General features: G+C 40.1%; 1 protein-coding gene across 2 annotated transcripts in view; it reads left to right on the top strand.

Annotated features, from left to right (window-relative positions):
* Nucleotides 1-19,561, top strand: part of LOC137491022 (NLR family CARD domain-containing protein 3-like) — a 68,033-nt gene that overhangs the window by 45,446 nt on the left and 3,026 nt on the right. Inside the window, exons 1-9 of one of the 2 annotated variants that reach the window (XM_068220058.2) lie at nucleotides 1,086-1,166; nucleotides 1,863-1,913; nucleotides 2,087-2,194; nucleotides 4,796-4,882; nucleotides 5,019-5,073; nucleotides 8,864-9,059; nucleotides 9,146-10,913; nucleotides 14,607-14,780; nucleotides 15,662-15,835. In XM_068220058.2, coding sequence (XP_068076159.1) covers nucleotides 1,870-1,913; nucleotides 2,087-2,194; nucleotides 4,796-4,882; nucleotides 5,019-5,073; nucleotides 8,864-9,059; nucleotides 9,146-10,913; nucleotides 14,607-14,780; nucleotides 15,662-15,835 — 2,606 coding nt within the window. In that variant the 5' untranslated portion in view covers nucleotides 1,086-1,166; nucleotides 1,863-1,869. Of the gene's footprint in view, nucleotides 1-1,085; nucleotides 1,167-1,862; nucleotides 1,914-2,086; nucleotides 2,195-4,795; nucleotides 4,883-5,018; nucleotides 5,074-8,863; nucleotides 9,060-9,145; nucleotides 10,914-14,606; nucleotides 14,781-15,661; nucleotides 15,836-19,561 lie in introns of those variants that run through there. The other variant, XM_073948275.1, reaches the window with a different exon arrangement.

Below are 19,561 nucleotides of genomic sequence, written 5' to 3'. Positions count from 1 at the left end.
TACAGAGTTACTGTAAATATCTATTCAGATGATTAAGTTATCTGTATTTAATTTAAACATTCCCTTTTATAATGATTTGTGTATAACTATGCATTTACTTATGTTATTTTTCTTTAAACAAATAATAAAAAGAACAAATAAATGAATAAAAGCCGCTAAGTAAGATTTTTTACTGATAATAATAAATCATTTGTCACAACCAAAACACATCAACCCCGTCTTCCAGCTTCTGAGGAAAATTATTTTATTTTATTTCAATATTTTTATTGACTTTTTATTCTGCATTTTGAGAAATGATGACAAAAAATAGTATTAAACATCTGTAATGTAAACGAGTGATCATTATATAATCAAAACCTTTCATTAAAGCTGTCCTGTTCTTGTCTTAGGAGAATTTAGAAAAGCTTTTATATATATATATATATATATATATATATATATATATATATATATATATATATATATATATATATATATATATATATATATATATAATGGATTTCTAATAGCGAGTGTAGATAAACAGATATATTGATTAAAATAAGAGTTGAAAACACCTTCAGAAATAGAGAGATAACACATGTACAATCACATTATGTGCTGCAAACAATAAATAAAAGACAAACTACAACATTTGAACTGAATGTAATGCTGTTTAATGGTTTTCTTGATTTGTCCTCTGGTTAAACATTATTCAGTTGTGTGTGCTGTTTCTCTTCACTGTGATCTTCAGTTATTTTGTTCAGTTAGTTCAGTTTTGCCTTTAGTACTGACTAATCTATTGTATAAACACACTTACTGAATATTATTGAACAGCATCCTATAGAAAATAATAATAATATAACAGAGAGATCTGTATGAGGTGTACTCATTTATATATAAATCTCTAATCTTATTTTATAGGTTCAACATTACTCTAAATATTCTTCAGTGACCTCTCAGATTTCATCTTAAATACCTTCTCTAAATCTTCCTTCAACACACTCGTCTTCAGGACACACCCACAGTCAAGAGAATCTCATGAATATTCATGTGAGTGTCACTCTGTGGAGCCAATAATATTTGAGGATATACCTGTAGATCACACAGGTGTGTTTTAGTGAAGTGAAAGAGTGAAAGAGCTCAGATTGTGTTCCTGCTGCACAAGAGCGTCTGTACTTCTGCATGTGAGTTTAACACTTCTACATTACGCTGATTTGTGGAGATGATGAAGGGTTTATATGTGTGAGTGTGATTTAAATGTCTGATCCTGAAGATCAAATCCTCAAACACAGATTAAACACTGAGTCAAACACGCTCATTTAAACACTGTGTCTAAAAGCTTTATTTTTAATCCCTTTACAGTGTTTGTTCTCTTCTATATCAGACTGACTCAATAGTGTCCAATAATTCAGCATTAAATATAACTCTAAACATTCAGAGTCACCAAATCAAAAGTAAAGTTAAAGCAGACCTTCCAGTTGAACAGGAAGAAAAGCTGCTGAAAACAACAAGCTGATGATCCTTAAACAACACTGCATTTAACCCTTTACTGTCAGAGTAACTTATTAACCAAATAGCCTCTTTAGTAGAGAGACATTTTAATACTCACTAAATCAACAATTGGCTGAACCTGAACTTCTCTTGATAAACTCTATATAACATGCATTTATCCTAAATCAAATGTGAAACAGCTGAAATGTCAGATCAGGGTTAAACCAACTGCATTCATGTTAAGGACTATATATATATATATATATATATATATATATATATATATATATATATATATATATATATATATATATGTGTGTGTGTGTGTGTGTGTGTGTATGTACAATTGTTTCCTGAAAGCTCAGCTAATGACTGCATTGGTGTTTTAGCTGCAGTATGGCAGAGGAGCGAGTAAAGGACTCTCTCTCAGAGAAACACAGGTATTGACTCTGTTTTTACACCATTATTTCAACATGACAACAGACAGACCTTCAGTCAACTATTAGTATGTGCTGAATTAAACTGAACAAACTCATATTTGTCTGATAAACTCTTGTAAAGGAGACTGAAGTTTGTCCTGCAGTTTATTCCTCTGGTGTGTTTGTGTGTTCAGTGTGAGATCAGGATCATGTGTGTCCAGCTCTGTGTCTCTGAAGAGTGATTGGTCTAAAGCTGGTGTACCTCCACACCTCAGTGAGAAAACACCATCATCAGTCAAAAGGTATTTAGTGTTTTACATTATTGATCACACATGGACTGTATTGAACATGTTATTGTGAACCAACAATTCAGAAAATATAGTCATTAGTAAATGCATCAGTTGTTTGGATTAATCAAATGACTCAATGACTTTTGGTGAATTTAGACATTTAGAGACACCTAGTGACGGTTTTAGTTTCTTATTCAGAGTATCTTTTAGACAGGCAAGGGGACAAAACAAGCAATCAATCATAATCAAGGGTAATCCACAAAGAGTAATCCAATATCCAGACAGCTAACAATAAAAACAGAAGATTAAAACACAAACCAGCGAAACACGCTCTGAGTGTACATGAACGAATAACACTCCAAGTAAATAAGTACTCCAGTAAACAGAGCTGAAGGCTGATTTTGGAGCGCTGCTTCATGAAGCTTCAATACCTTTACATTTATTTTGTTGTAAATCAGTGGATCAGAGCATTTGACAGATCTATTGAAAGCTCAGTTTAGCCAGTTCTAGAAAATGTTTGGTCGTCCCACACATCTTCTATTGAAGGATTATAAGGCCACTGTGCTCTTGGGAACCTTCAGTGCAGCAGAAATGTTTCTGTAACCTTGGCCAGATCTGTGTCTGGCCACAATTCAGTCTCTGAGCTGTTCAGGCAGTTCCTCTGACCTCATGATTGTCATTGGCTCTGAGATGCATTGTGAGCTGTAAGCTCTTATATAGACAGGTGTGTGGCTTTAATCAAGTCCAATCAGTGTAATCAAACACAGCTGGACTCAACTGAAGGTGAAGAACCATCTCAAGGAGGATCAGAAGAAATGGACAACAGCTGAGTTCACAGCAAAGGCTCTGAACCATGTGATATTTCAGCTTTTCTTTATTAATAAATCTTCAAAAATGTCTACAGTTCAGTGTTGTTCTGTCAGTATGGGCTGCTGTGTGGACATTAATGAGGAAACAATGAACTTAAATGATTTTAGCGAATGGCCGCAATAGAACAAAGAGTGGGTCTGAATACTCCCCATAAGTCTAATCTGTTTAATGCCTAGTTTACACTAGAGGATTGTAAGCCTGATTTGAGCCCGATTTGGAAGTTAACAAGCTCGCCGACAGATCGGGCTGTGATCGGGAAGAAATCTGCAGGTGCACGGCGCTCGCCGCTCTTTATGAGTGAACTACTGAACAACGCATCAACGAGGCTCGCTGACGTGTCGCCGACACCTCGCAGACGGAAATCCAACATTTAGCAGGCTAAATATTGCAGAGCAGTCGGCCTACTCAACTCCACGTGTGGTCAGATGTAGTGACGAGCTGCAGCCAATGAGAGAGCATATCAGCATGAGCTAAATGCCTGTGTGCTCAGGAGCTCATCAAAAACATCTGTGATTGGTCAGAATGGGCATGGGTGCACTCGCTTCATTCTGTGTTAACACAGACATGAGAGTAGGAAATATTAACAGTGGAACTAGAATTCTCTAACTATTAGAATTACCATACTGCTCATTCTGACCGTTCTCATATAAAACGCCATATTGTCACAACATATTTACATTCAAAGCTATTATTAAGATATTAAAATTAAGCTTTGAATGTCTGGCATCATATTTAATGACACCATTACCCTAAAATATAATGTTTTTTTTTTTGGTAATACAGCCTATAAATATGTAGTTAAGATACAAGAACATGCAAAGGTCTTGGCTTTCATTTTCACTTTCAAAGAGGAGCTATTTTGCAGAATATGCTGTTTTAAAAGATATCAAAATTAAATGAATGTTTTCGCCATCAGAAAGTTTTGTTTATGTTAGCAGGAAGTTGCTAGGCAAAAAATGCACACATATTTAAAGTCACAGTGAAAAGTATCAGACATGCATGCAGTCATTTTAACCAATATGGTAATTTAAGGCAGAAATGCTCAGTTCTTTACTGTTTTGTAATAAAAAAAATAACAAGGTCAGAAAGAAATACACTGATAGTTAGAAAACGGCAGGGTGTTATTTGTTAGTTTTATTTCAAAGAGTTATAAAATTACAAAAATTGAAAACTCTCTGTGTATCTATCCACTGGAACCTGCAGATGAGTGATTAATGTGCTGATAAATCAGCTGATTTGACGATGTTTTTAAATGCTTTCTCCAAAGCTTGAAACGCTGTCAGTGATGTCATCAGCACACAAGCAGCCAATAGTGTTCAGCTTTTTCTGACGACTCCTCCCTCAAATTTTCATTGGCTGTGGTTTGGTAGCTTGAATGAGCTGTTGGGGAATGAGTTGTTGTCAGATCATGTAGTGTGTGACCCCCCTCTTGTGGATCATTCACAGAGTGTTGCGTAGTGTGAACACCACAGAGATTAAAAGACACAAAGTCAAGTCATGTAGTGTGAACGGCACAGCGATCTGCTGATGTTTAAAATCCTGTAGTGTGAACTAAGCTTTACAGACCTGATCAGCCAGACCTTGAGCTAAGTTATTTTGTGTTAGTTTGGTGCCTAGTGAAAAGTTTTTGTTTTGTTTTTGTGATTTTTCCAGTGATTTTGTTTTCTGTCAGTCTTAATACACCTTTAAAGGAGACTGAAGTATTTCCTGCAGTTTATTCCTCTTGTGTGTTTGTGTCTTCAGTGTGAGATCAGGAGTGTCCAGCTCTGTGTCTCTGAAGAGTGACCGGTCACCAGACCTCAGAGAGAAAACACCATCATCTGCCAGAAGGTATTTTGTGTTTTACATTATTGATCACACATGGATTGTTTCAGGCATATTATTGTGAACCAACAATTCAGTAAAGAGAATCATTTCTGAAAGAATCAGTTGTGTAAATGACTCAATGACTTTGACTCATTTACAGACACCTAGAGGCAGATTTAGTTTCTTATTCAGAAAATCTCCAGTGGATCTTCCAGGTGGGAAAAACTCATTTTGATTCTTATTTAAAATTGTAAATATAACACACAAAATGTTCACTGGAAAAGATCCTGCTTCAGCAACACATTTCATTTGTAACTGTTATTTTTCATGTAATTAAAGATGTTAAGAATTAAAAAGTATTTGTCAAGTGAGGAATAATTGACTGCAGTTCATTGAATTACTCGCAAATAGTTCACTCCTGTGATGCACGTAAAGTCGCCGTTACACATTTAGTGTGTATTATTCTCTAATAATTCAACAGACCAGAGTGGATTATTCTGCAATTTTTAATAGATGTCTAAACAATGATAGCCAGACCAAAAAAAAAAAAAAGGCTAAATTTAAGCTGTCAGGGAAAATCTAATAAACATCTAACTATAGTCCAGAACTAGACTAGTCATCAAAGACACAGATCAGACAGATTCACACTGCTGCATATCTGATGACTAGTCTAGTTTTGGGCGGTTGGTAAACATCTATTAGACTTCTTTTAAATATGAATGTAATTATTGTAATATGTTTGCTGGGATGCTGATGTTCCCACAGCTAAAGCCGCCATGTTGTGTTCCAGACATTTGTCAGGTTTTTGTTCTCAAACTTCTCCTGTGTCTGAAACTACACAGCAAATGTTACATAGTAGATTTAACAACCTTAGAGTTAAAATTAACACTCCCTTAGAGTTTATATGGGAACCACTATAAGTGTTAAAAATAACACTTTTGAAAGTGTTAACATTGTCAACACCAAGAGAGTGTTAATTAGCAAACTCTTATTGTGTAAAATATCTGTTAAATTTCCGAAAAAATACCAGCAGCTGTGGTTGCCAGAATCTTTCTGTGAAAAACATGGAAGTTTTATAGAACTGTATAAATTTACAAAAAATAACCATATTTCATGAACTAATACAATGTTCAGTTTACAAAATTATAGCTTAGTAGAAAAAAAATGTAGTCTTTAGATGCAATAATGTTTTCATGTGTGATTGCAATTAGCAAACAGATTTTGACTGCATTAGTAACTACACAGTTACCTTTAAAAGAAAGAAGATACAGCATAACATCAAATACTCTCAGTTCATCTTGGACTTGAACAGAGACGCTACTATCCTCCACAATGGTGACACAAAAACCGTTTTGCTGTTTTTCTTTTTTTTTTTTTCAATTTTAGATTTTACTTAAAAATACCAGCAGCTGTGGTTGCCAGTGATCTGCTGTTTTTAATATTCATAAATTCAGTTTACAGAATATTTCTGTTAAAAGCACATTCAACAGTCTGTATTTTTTATCGATCTCACATTGCAAATTTTAGATTTGGTAGATTTAACTACCTTAGAGTTAAAATTAACACTCCCTCAGTGTTTATATGGTAACCACTATCAGTGTTAAAATAACACCTTTGAAAGTGTTAAAATTTTTAACACCCAGAGTGTTAATTAGCAAACTCTTATTGTGTAAAATATCTGTTAAATGTATGTCAAAATACTGGCAGCAGTGGTTGCCAGTAATCTGCTGTTTTCAACATTTTACATTCGTAAATTCAGTTTCCAGAATATTTCTGTTAAAAATACATCCCATAGTCTGTATTTTTCATTCGAACACACGTAAGCCTTAAATTCCAGAGCAAAATCCTAACTAGTGTCCTCACTACAGAGGGCTGAACACTCAGACAGTGATGAAGTTAATGAGACAATTAAGTGTCTAATTAAAGGAGGATTGATAATTATTGATGAACAACTGTTAACAAGCAGAATCACTGAAGGACAGAAAAACACAAGCCAAAACCAAAGATGAAATCAACAGAGAAAAAAAAAAACTCTGAATAAAATAATAATCAATAAAAATAAAACAAATTACACAATAAATTTTTTTTATTTTTCAACATCTTTAAAAAAAAACTCATCAAATTAACAACTTATCATGGAGCTTCACCTATTACTGACCTTTGACTTTATTTCTGTCATGTGAACAAAAGCTCTTAATGAAATTTCCGTTGTTAATTTGAAGTCACCATGATGGAGGACAGAGTCTGCTTTAGTTGGGCTCTTCAACTTCTCACTATAAATATCTTTTAATTTGGCTGCTATAGTTAGTGTTAATTACACTATTTAAACATATAGCATGGAAAGCTGAAAGAAAATTAAAGTGTTAGTCTGAAGTGATTTATAATTATATCATAGCCATCCTTTCCTGCTTGTTTTCTAATTCAATATCATATTAGTTATGTGTGAGAAATAAATAATATACATAAATGAAACCACTGAAGCTCCAATAATATAAAATAAAAACAATATTTACAATAAGAATGTTTGATCTATGGCAGAACTCAAAAACACACAGACATCAATAATTAGTCTTTGAATCTCAATGATGGTGACAAACAAAAAAATAAACATCAAGTAAAAAAAAACACTCTACTGAAATATCACCTCCCAAAAACAACACAAAATAAAGGAAAAGAAAGAGATTGTAAGAACATAAAGCTGCATAATTTATTCATGCTGCAATGCATGCTGGGAGCTTTGTACTATGCTGGCACCCAGCATGCATTGCGGCATGAACTATGCAGCTTTTTTTTTTTTTTTTAGCAACCACGGTTGAGGTTCATATACTGATTCTTGATGCCTGTGTGTCATAAAGAGCAAGCTGGAGCTTGAATGTTTAGTGCATGACACTCTAATTATTAATAGCATCCTAATTGTTTGTTGAATTTTCTATGAAGAGCAGCAGACTGCCAGTTGTATTGTCCCATGCAGCTTTAATACAACTATATTTACATATCTTTATGAATCAACTTAATAAACACCTGAAATTATATCTATAACAATTAAGCATAAACAGTATAGTTTCTCTTGACCTTTCTTGCTATAGCTAATGAGTTTCAAAAACACAGCTATAGCAGTCAGAGAAACATTAGGATATAATAGTAAAGCTTCAAGAGCTCAAATAAGCAGCCTCTGATCTCTATGATGGTGAGGTCAAATGAAATATTTTTAATAAAAAAAATATTCTTACAGAAATGAAGTCAAACTGTAATCAGTGAAGATGCTTATAATATTATTTAATGGAGTTGTTTAATCCTCTGTTCTAATTCAGTTGGTTTGGTGTGAGGCTCTGTCTGTAGTTTTATTTCTTCCTTCAATTTCTTATTCCCTCAGTGATTGTGCTTGTTAACTGCAGGTGTTCAACAGCAGGTGTCTGAATTCACTTATTTGTGGTCATTCCCTCTGTCTAGTGGACTAAACTAATTGACTAATTTAAGGGCCAGGTGAATGAGGGTGTGGTGAGATTTCAGACACTCTGATTAGTTTCTCAAATACAAGGGTTTTCTATAAAGGTAGATGCATGTTACTCTGTATGACAAGGAGGCAAATCAGCTTCTAACGCAGAGAGGGTTATTTTACCTTTATCTAACTCTAGAATTTTAACACTTTACTCTGAATTACCACAACACTTGAAATTTAACACCAATGAATTTGCTGTGTAGTTTTCTCACAAATCCAAAGCTTTCTGTTGTGTTTTGATGTGATGTTTGACTGTGAAGTTACTGAAATCATTCAGTGTAGAGATATGGAAATGTGTTGTGCTCAAAACCTGCCAAATCTGCTTTAGCTGTGTGTTTATCTGAAAATAACAACACCTTACAAAGTTTTTCAGCCAATCAGAATCAAGCGTTCAACTTCGACTCATATTATGTCTTTTTTTCTTTATTGAGTAGTTTGTGGATGTACAACTGTATGTTAATGAATGTTTTATTTAAACATTGTTCTTCTCTTTTCTTCAATTATAGAATCTTGAGAGCAAAATGATCAGATTTCTGAAGAATCAACTGGAAAACTTTAGGAAAGTCTTACAAGACAAAAACAGACAAGAGTTTGTAAAAGACTTTAAAGAGAACAGAAGCAGAATCACAGAAGCAGCTCTTGATCTCACACTCTTCTTCCTGAGAGAGATGAAGCAAGATCAAGCTGCTGATACTCTTGAAGGTAAGACCTCTGTCAAGAATCTGTCAGACTGTCACTTACAAATAAGTCAAGACTAAATCTCTCTGTTTCCTTGCTCCTGTGTTTAGATGAGCTGCTCTACATTAATCAGCTTAAATGTAGCCTGAAGAGGAAATATCAACGTGTGTTTGAAGGAATTGCTCAGCAAGGAGACTCCACACTTCTGAATAACATCTACACAGATCTCTATATCACTCAGGGTGCGAGTGAACAGGTCAACACTGAACATGAGATCAGACAGATTGAAGCTGCTTCCAGACGTCATCAGTCACTAGAGATACAGGTTGAATGCAAACATTTGTTTGAAGCAGCTGAACAAGATGAGCAGATCAGAACTGTCCTGACAAAAGGAGTTGCTGGCATCGGGAAATCAGTCTCTGTTCAAAAGTTTGTTCTGGATTGGGCTGAAGGGAAAGAAAATCAAGACATCAGCTTCATATTTCCTCTTCCATTCAGAGAGATGAACTTAAAGGAGAAAGAAAGACAAAGTTTAAAAGACCTCATAACTCAGTTTTTCCCAGAGACTAAAGGACTGAACCTTACAAGAAGCACACGATTCAAAGTCCTGTTCATCCTTGATGGATTGGATGAATGTCGTCTTCCTCTAAACTTTGCTGGTAATGAGACGTGTCGTGATGTATCTTCAGCAGTCTCTCTGGATGTTCTTCTGACGAACCTCATCAAGGGAAATCTGCTTCCTTCTGCTCTCATCTGGATCACCAGCAGACCAGCAGCTGCCAGTAAGATTCCTGCTGACTGTATCGACCGGCTGACAGAGATACGAGGATTCAATGATGCCCAAAAGAAGGAGTACTTCAGAAAGAGACTCACAGATCAGAATCAGGCCAGAGAAATCATTGATCACATTAAACAGTCAAAGAGTCTCTTTATTATGTGCCACATCCCAGTCTTCTGCTGGATTTCAGCCACTGTTCTCCAGAACATACTGAAACTGAAACACAGGGCTCATGCTGAAACACTGCAGGAATCTCCTAAGACTCTGACACAGATGTACACACACTTTCTCCGCTTTCAGATCCAGCAGAGCAGAAGAAAGTATGATGGAGAAAACACACCAGATGTCTCCTGGGATCCAAACCTCATCCTTTCACTGGGGAAACTGGCCTTCCAGCAGCTGGAAAGAAACAATGTGATCTTCTATGAGAGCGATCTGAAAGACTGTGGCATTGACGTCTATAAGGCATCGGTGTACTCAGGCATGTGTACCCAGATCTTTAAGGAGGAGACGGGAATCATTCTTGGTACCATGTATTGCTTTCTTCACTTGAGCATTCAGGAGTTCATTGCAGCCCTTTATCAACATCTGATTCTAGACAGCGACAAGACACAAGCAGAAAAAAGTAGAGATGAGTCCATGATTGATTTCCTGAAGGCCGCAGTGGACAAGGCTCTGGAAAGTGAGAATGGACATCTGGACCTTTACCTTCGCTTCCTTCTCGGTCTGTCACTCCAGTCCAATCGACAACTCTTACGAGGCCTGTTGACACAGCAGGATGATAGAGACCAGAGCAAAGAGGAAATAATTGCTTATGTCAAACAGAAACTTGAAGGGAATCTGTCTGCAGAGAGATCCATCAATCTGTTCTACTGTCTGAATGAACTGAACGACCAAACTCTGCTGAAAGAGATTCAGTCTCACCTCAGTGGAGGAAGTCTGTCATCTGCTGACCTTTCACCTGCCCAGTGGTCTGCTCTGGTCTTTGTGTTGTTGACCTCAGAGGAGGAGCTGGAGGAGTTTGAGCTTCAGAAATTCCAGAGATCAGACGAGTGTCTCATCAGACTATCAGCAGTCATCAAATCCTCCAAAAGAGCTCTGTAAGTCAAAGTCCTTCTTTCATTTAAGTAGACATTTTCTGATATTAAATAATACAATATATCATGTTTATGAATGTGTACAGTGTTGTTATTGTCAGCACTTGAAAATGCTGTGAATAATTGTTTATTATTTAATATTTCAGATAGTTTTTAATAATATTCAGATTAATGTATTGGCAGTGGTTGTTTAAGGCATAGTTTACCCAACAATGAAAGTTTACTGTTTTACTCTCCCTTAAGTGGTTATATTTAAATAAAATATTTTGATGAAAGATGGAAACCTGTAATCATCGACTTATGAAGGTCAAAGGCTGATGTTTTTCATCTTAAAAATATTTTGTGTTCAACAGAATAAAGAAGCTCATAAAGGTTTGGAACTACTTAAGGCTAATGTTTGGGTAAATGTTTGGGTGAACTTAAAGGGCACCTATGATGAAAATCATCTGTGGTAAGCAGTTTGGACAGATCTGTGTGTAGTATAGTGTGTCCACAGTCATATCGGGGTGACAGAAACACAAGTTAGTCTCTTATTTTAAATTTCCTGGCATTAAATTAGGATTCAAATCTCTGCAATTCTGAGATCCACCAAAACTTTGTAACAACTGTAAGAATCCAGACCATCTTATATGTCCCGTACTCTAAGAATTAGCTTATAAGCTAATTCTTCAAATTAATTCTCGGGGATTCAAATCAGAAGATTCAAATGACTGGCTCACAGTCAGAAATAGGTTAACATGTACACTTACGTCATCTATTGGTCCACCCTAACAGAAGTAAGCAGCGTAACTTCATCTTTAGTAAATCTATGGTATGTTATTACGTGGCCAACTATAAAATTATAAAACAGGATTTCAGTATTTACACAAGCGAGGTAGCAAGACCATATAGCTGACGCAGTAACTTAGAAACTCCAACAAGGATCTTAAAATGAAACGCAAGTTTATCAAGCTATACACACAGTAAACTACTCTGCGTAAAACAGACAAACATACAGACACACACACATTGTTCAGGAATGAGTGAATGACTGAGGATGAACAACTAAGAGTCCCAAACGTCTCGCACTAGCTAAGTTCTTAGCATTGCAACCTGAGAAAACCACCAAGCAGAGAATCTGACTGCTTAAACCTAACACCAGCTTAAGCAAGGAGTGGATATTTGGTTTGTATTTACTTGTGTTTTGAGGACCAGTCTCACCCGTCAGCTGGTTAAGGGAAACCCCGGCAAGCTGAATGGTTGCAGCGCGTTGACTTGGCTGGGATGTCCTTCGTTGGAGAGGGTTTTCCTTCGTCTTCCGCAGGGTGGGACTCCCTGTCCCGGTGATGGAGAGTGTGACGTCAGCACGCAAGAAGTTTGTGGAATAGGGATTCCTTCAATGACCTGCTCCTTGGCAGAATTACAAGACTTAGGAAGTCAGAGTTCAGAGAAGTTGAGTGACTGACCTTATTGCTGGATGGGCTGCGTCTGAGTGTTCAAGGAAAAGCGGTTATAGGAGCAGAACAGGGTCAGACTGAGTCGCGAATGTACACAGAAGCAGCGTGAGCTCCTGTGAATGAGTTCTCGTTGCCGTAGTGATGTAACGGCGGACAGACACAGGCTTTATACGGGTAGTTCTTTTAAGAGCGAAGTCCGGCAGGCATGTTGTAAAGACAGGAAGCATGCAGCGCAAAGTTTGTGCGTAGAAACCCCTCGTGAAGCCAAAGCAAAAAAAAAAAATAAAGTTTACATCAGTAAAGTTTTATAGTGGGCAGAGTTTAGCCCAGCCCACTTTGTTACTGTCCAATAGCCTTGGCTACTGAGCGAGACCACGCCTCTCTTTTCCCTGGTTGTCTACGCCCCGGGAGTGGGAGACCCGTGATCACACTTGGGCATAAAACTTTACTTACTGTTATCAAAAATTATATGAAGCTCTGTAATTAACTAATATCTGCAGATACAGTTTTTCATTTAGACCAATGTTCTCTTGAGCCTCATAGCTTCAGTTTGACACCAGACATCACAGCTTTTATCAAATATAGTTAATTACATGCGTAACACATGCTACAATGTTTAATTTACATGCACCCTTTAGTGAATACACTTGCTTACATACATAGTAAAACATACACAACTATTAGCAATAAAACATTAAAGCAAAACACACTTTTAAACATCAAATGTCCGAAGATCGCGCAGGCTTTAGTGCCGAGACAATAAGGGAGCTATTTACTCTGAACAGGAAAAGGGGCGGGAGATCACGCACCCAGAGAGACACACATGTCTTTTTTTCTTTGGGTGTAAGAGTTAATTCATGTAGTCCTGTGAGGGGCAAAATGGCCAGATTTCCCGATGGACCATTACTCAATAACCAGTGGCAACAACACGTCCTTTGTTTTATAAAGGGGAAAGAAAAGTGTATTGGAATTAAGATAATTAATTAAGAAGGAGATGAAGGGGGCACAATGAGGCTTCCAAACTGCTGATTTTTAACTCTGCTAAGAATATTACTGAGTCCCTACAGCTGCTTTACTACCTTTTGCTGGTGGATTTAAAATATGTTGGATCCAGGAGTCAGTTTTGCTAGGCGATCGTTATTTTAGAATGTTCACCCTTTAATGTTTCCATGGCGACGCGTCATCTTTGTCACGTAACACACTGCAGCGGCAATAGCGCTGTGTGACAGATGTAGCCCTTTCACTTAGTTTTGTTTTTCTGTTTTAATTCATTAATTATTTATGTTTGAATGGATTTTTACATTTGAATGGATTGTTGGACTTCCATAGACTTTCTTGTGTTTCAAAAACTCTAAATTTCTTGTTTTACTAGTGTTTGTTTTTGTATTGACATGTAAATGTTTATCTAAAACATAAAATAAGCATTGGGGGGTTAACACACTGCATAATTGTGATGAAATGATGCGTCTTTCTCTGGCTCAGCACCAGCCAACACACCTGCTGTTGAACTCCCTTCCTCCTCATCCCTGTCTATAAGCGCTGAACTCTGTATCAGTGAGTGAGAGAGACGGTGTTTGCTCCGCTCTTTGTAATCGCCCTGATTTATATACAAGTCCTGCTGGCTGGCAGCTTACACAACTTTTTTAAAGTGTTGTGAATGAAGCACACTGGGATGAATGTCTGCATGTGCCCAACAGAAACAAGGCAGTCAGCAGGCACAGAGGAAAACACTCCAAGGCAACGCTGCTGTAACTTTCACTCATTGGAAAATGTTCCTCTGCCTGCGTCATGTTCAGCTGATGTCCCGCCCCAGAGAGCCATATACCCCACTGTGAGTGGTGGGCTCGTTCAGCTCCACACACAACACTGTAAAGTGTCGTACATATTCAACCCGCGGGCCACACTGACATTAAACTTTCAAATTAAGCCGGGGCCCACAAACTATCGTCCTGTGAGTATCAGACCACGAGTTTAAGACCCCTGCCGTAGAAGAAGCACACAGCTCTGACACAGCCCTCTATTGACGAGCACTCACAACTACAGCTGTCACTTAAAAATACCAGTACTAAAAAAATTCAGAATTGTATTGTTTTGAGAGCTAGGGTATCGCTATACTTTTATAATATCGGTATATCATGCTACACTACTGTTAGTACATACAACTATAAGGGTGAAAGCTGGTGTCCTTTATATGAGTGTGCATTGTTAATCAATGAGGTCCCAGATGACCACATAAATATTGTGTTTGTCCTCTACACAGGCTACAGAGCTGTAATCTCACTGTTCAGTGCTGTGAGAGTTTGTCTTCAGCTCTACAATCCTCAAACTGTGTGCTGAGAGAGCTGTACCTGAGTAACAATGACCTGCAGGATTCAGGAGTGAAGCTTCTCTCTGATGGACTGAAGAGTCAACACTGTAAACTGGAGACACTGAGGTAAATGACTGTCCACTCAACAGGAACTACAAAAAGAGAGTTACATATTGGGTTATCTCAGTGTATTGGCAGATTGGCAATTTATATGGGTGTGATTGTATTCACATCTATACAAGTCTGTGTGTAAAGGCAAATATATTCAAAAGCATTACCGAGTAAAATACAAATGCTAAATCATCTAATTCTTTTTCTGATAGACAGAAATATGACTGTATTTATAATTATTTAGATTAATTGCCTATAAGTTCTGTACTCATGTTTTATATGTTTATATTATTTTTTGTTTATATTTGAATGTTTAGGTTAATGTTTGTACAGTTTGCAGTTTTGCTGAAATCATATAAAAGCCTCATGACAATCTTATTATCTAAACTGAAGTGTCTTGGCCTTGTTAATATTTGCACTCTACAAAGGTGGATTGACTACAGCTCTAGTGACTGTCAGACAGGAGACAAAGACACCAAGAGATTGAGTTTGTGTGTGTTTACTTTATTTACAATATTGTCCAAAATATAAAATAAATATGATCTAAAGATGATCTAAAGATAAATAATGGAAATCAGGTTATTTTCAATTACACTTTATACTCAAAGATTTCCTTCTGAGGTCAAGTGTGTCTTATTCCTCACAGCAGACTTTACAGCTTCATGTGATGTCTTATGAACTATTTCTCTGTACACTTCTACAGATGATGTCGAGTCCTTGTTGAGTGTGTTAGTGTGTTTGCTGATGCGAGGGCTTGATCAATAAGGAGAGCTAATCAGGATGTGTGTGTTCATCACTGCTGTTGACATGAGCAGAAACAGCAGTCAGCATCTTCACAACACAAAGAGATGTGTGATTGTCCAACTGTGTGATGTGGACTATTGCTGTGTTTGTAGATTGTCTGGCTGTATGGTGACAGAGGAAGGCTGTGGTTTTCTGTCTTCAGCTCTGACTTCAAACCCCTCACACCTGAGAGAGCTGGATCTGAGCTACAATCATCCAGGAGATTCAGGAGTCAAGCTGCTCTCTGAACAACTGGAGGATCCAAACTACACACTGGACAAACTCAAGTATGTGGAGCATCCTTGATGTCATAACGCTGAATGCTCTTAACTCTTTCCTGACAGACATTTTCATTTATTTGTTTTTGTGATTATTACTTAAATGTGACAGAATAATCTGAATAATCTTTGGACAGGAATATCTGACCATATTATATATTAAATTAAAGAACCACCCTTCTTTCAGACAACAAAAATATTTAATCTATTTTCTTAATCATCTGTTTGTGTTTTATACACACTTAACTGCAGGAAGAATTCATGACAAATGAACATTTATTACAAAAAACTGAAAATATATTCTTCTAAAAGCATAAAAACATTTAAATATCTGCATTTACAGAATGTGTAGTATATAACACACACACACACACACACACACACACAGTACTAGTGTTTGTCTTTGAGCTCCACAGTGAATCAAATTTGTCATCACAGTTGTGAATGTGTAAATGTGTAAATGAGTGACTCCAGAAAGTCTCATATCACTAATCACACACTCTCAGCTCAGAATGATTGAGTTCCCCTTCGGTTCGGGAACTTCAGTGCTATTAAGTGGATTTGATCTTTGTGAAAATCCACGAAATGGGAGGATTCGGTTCAGAAGCCGCTTGTCTGAAAGAGTATTGAACGGGCCAATAAATGGCAATGAATTGGCGGTGTAAGCTTGCGCAGGTGTACTTCATTGCCAATTATCCCAGCATATAAGCACACCTGGAGCGAGCAAACACCATCCTTTTCGCTTGAGAGACTTTCTGATCAAGTTGATGAGGGTTCCTCCTGCTGTGATCCAGCGATTCTGAGCGAACGAGTGCTTCTCCCGGTCCAGAGTGTGTACACGCAGCGGCAGACGGTCGAGCTGGGTTTCTCCCTTGCCTGGCGTTCTTTGGGTCCGGTCCTCCAGAGCGGTGTGTATAAAGTTGCAAACTTCACAGAAAGAGCAACACAGTCGTGCAGCACGTCCTTTTCAGGACGGCGCTCCGACTGTGTGTCTCTGGATGCGGTGGTTTCCTGTCCTCAGATGATGGGCATGGGCACTGCGTTGCATGCCTGGGGGGTCCAGCATGTAAATGCGCTGCTCGCGGGCAGTTTATGTCGTCATTGCGATGCCATGACTGTATCGCAGTAAAGATCGCGGCTAGCCTTTGCAAAAGGGCGAACCACCCCAGTTGTCCCCTGCTCTGCAGCGGGCACTCGGGCAGATCTGAGGGTTTCAGCGAGAGATAATCCGTCGACCACGGGCCCGCGGACCTCCCGCTCCTCTAAGCACTCCATCCAAGCTTCGGGCGGGGGAAGCAATCCGTCTAACAGATGGTAGCCCTTACGCCCGATGACACCGGAGACCAGACGTCCACCGCGGCATCGGAGGATGGGCTTTCATTGTCCGATGATGATCCAGACCCGCTCACCCCCTCCGGGCAGGAGAGCGCTGTCACTACGGATCCTGAAACGGACATGTTAGCCGTGCTTTCCAGGGCTGCTTCGGCCGTGGGTTGGAGATGGTTTATCCCCCAGCTCCGCGGCCGGACCGACTAGAGGGGCATTCCATTCTTCCTGGAGGTGCACAGTAGGCTCACGCGGTCTTGAAGAGCACTTTTCTCTGCTCGTGCTGCGTGTCCCTCCACCCTAACCATTCTTTACGGTGGAACAGCAAGGGGGTATGTGGCGATTTCTCAGGTTAAGTGCGCGATGGCGGTCAATCCGCGCGGCGCCTCATCTTGGCAGGGTCCGCCTCGTCCCCCATCCAAAGCCTGTAAGTTATCTGCCTCCCTCGGAGCTAGAGCTTACATAGCTGTGAGCCAGGCTACTTCCGCCTTGCATTCGATAGCCACCTACCAGCGCTACCAAGCGCAGGTGCAGGCCGAGCTGCACAAGGGTGGGTCCAACCCAGGCTTACGAGCTCCGCACCGCCGCCGACTTAGCTCTTCGGACTACTGAGTCCGCTGCGTGTGCCTTGGGGAGGACGATGTCCACATTAGTGATCCAGGAGCGCCACCCCTGGCTGATATGCGCGAAGTCGACAAAGTCCGCTTTTTTCACTTTCCCATATCCCAAGCCATGTTCGGCGACACCGTCTGTGAATTCACCCAGGAATTCAAGGCGGTGAGAGAGCAGTTGATGGGTGATGTCTTATCGGCGGTCCGTAGCCCGCTCCGCCCGCCGTGCCATTCATACCTGCTCCTCGCCAAAGGTGCCCGCCTATGAGAGCTGCTCCGCCCCCGCACACGCCTCTGGCGAAACGAGTGCGTCGGGCACCTCGGAAGCAGCAAGCCCCCCTGCCCAGAACACCGCTAAGTCCGGCAACGGACCACGAAGCGTCCCTGGGACAAGCCATCTGGAGAAGAGGAAACTTGCTCTTTCCCCGCTGGAGGGCGGGGCCCTATTTCCAATGGCACTTTTATACTGCCATGAAAACATCAATGAAAGAGCACTTTTTCCCTTCCCCGGATGTGACAGCACGAACCTTGCCAGTCCGGGACGCGCTGCCTTCTGGCTCGCAGGTTCTACGTGCTTCGCCAGTGGCTCACAAGTGCTGGGGGGACGGTCTTCTTTCCCTCAGCCCTCCAGCCCCCTTTCCGGAGTCAGGGTGCGGAGCCAGAGCGAATCGTTCTCCTCCAGCTCTTCCGCGGGACCCTCGCGTTTCCTGGATCAGCACACCCACTCCGCGCTGCTCCACCGCTGGTACGTCAGCGATTGTAGTGGTGAATCCATTAGCGAGGGCTCTGCCTGCCTGGTTAGCGCGGGCCAGCCCCTCGCGGTGGCTCATATGCACAATCAGACTCGGTTACGCGATTCAGTCAGTAAGCCCCCCCCCCTCCCTCCCACAAGTTCACGGGCGTGTATCTCACCAGGGTCAACCCCCTGTCCGCCCCTGTCTTGCGAGAGGAGATTGCTTCCCCTTCCTGTCGAAGGGTGCAATCGAGCCAGTTCCTCCAGCCGAGATGGAGAGTGGGTTTTTCAGCCCATACTTCATCGTACCCAGAAAGAGCGGTGGGTCATGACCAATCATTCTGCGCGTTTTGAATCGCTGTCTGCACAAGCTACCGTTCAGAATACTCACACAGAGGCGCATTCTCTAATGCGTTCGTCCTCGGGATTGGTTTGCAGCCATAGACCTGAAGGACGCGTATTTCCATGTCTCCATTCTTCCACGCCACCGCCAGTTTCTGCGGTTTGCGTTCGAAGGTCGAGCGTGGCAATACACGCGAGTTAATCCACCCCGCCCCCTCTCATGCCCTCTTAGGATCTCACTACACAAGCCGCATCAGATCTCTTCAATCTTCGACTCAGTATCTTTCTGTCCCTGAAGACAGCTCTGCTGGTCGCGTTAATATCGATTAGAGGGTCGGGGACCCGGAGGCATTTTTTGGTCAGTGACTCGTGCTTGTAATTGGGCTGGCTTTTTCTCACGTCTTGAGACCCCGCCCGCGATATGTGCCCAAGGTTCCTACCACTTCGTTTTAATACTAGGTAGTAAGCCTGCAAGCGCTGCCCTCGGAGGAGGCAGACCCAGCCCTTTCTTTATTGCGTCTTGCGTATTATCCGGACTGCACTCAGAGTTTAGATCATCTGAGCAGCTCTTCGTCTGTTATGGCAGTCGGCAGCAGGGAAGTGCCGTACCGAAATAAGTTTTCCCACTGGATTGTGGATGCCATTCTCTCGCTTATCAGAGCCGAGGTGAGCCGCGTCCCCCGAGAGTGCGTGCGCACTCCACTCGGAGCTTCGCATCCTCTC

The sequence above is a fragment of the Danio rerio genome, chromosome 4 (genome assembly GCF_049306965.1).
Source record: "Danio rerio strain Tuebingen ecotype United States chromosome 4, GRCz12tu, whole genome shotgun sequence".
NCBI classification, from domain to species: Eukaryota; Metazoa; Chordata; class Actinopteri; order Cypriniformes; family Danionidae; genus Danio; species Danio rerio.
The sequence above is the reverse complement of the archived record's forward strand: the minus strand, read 5'-3'. Positions and strand labels throughout refer to the sequence as shown.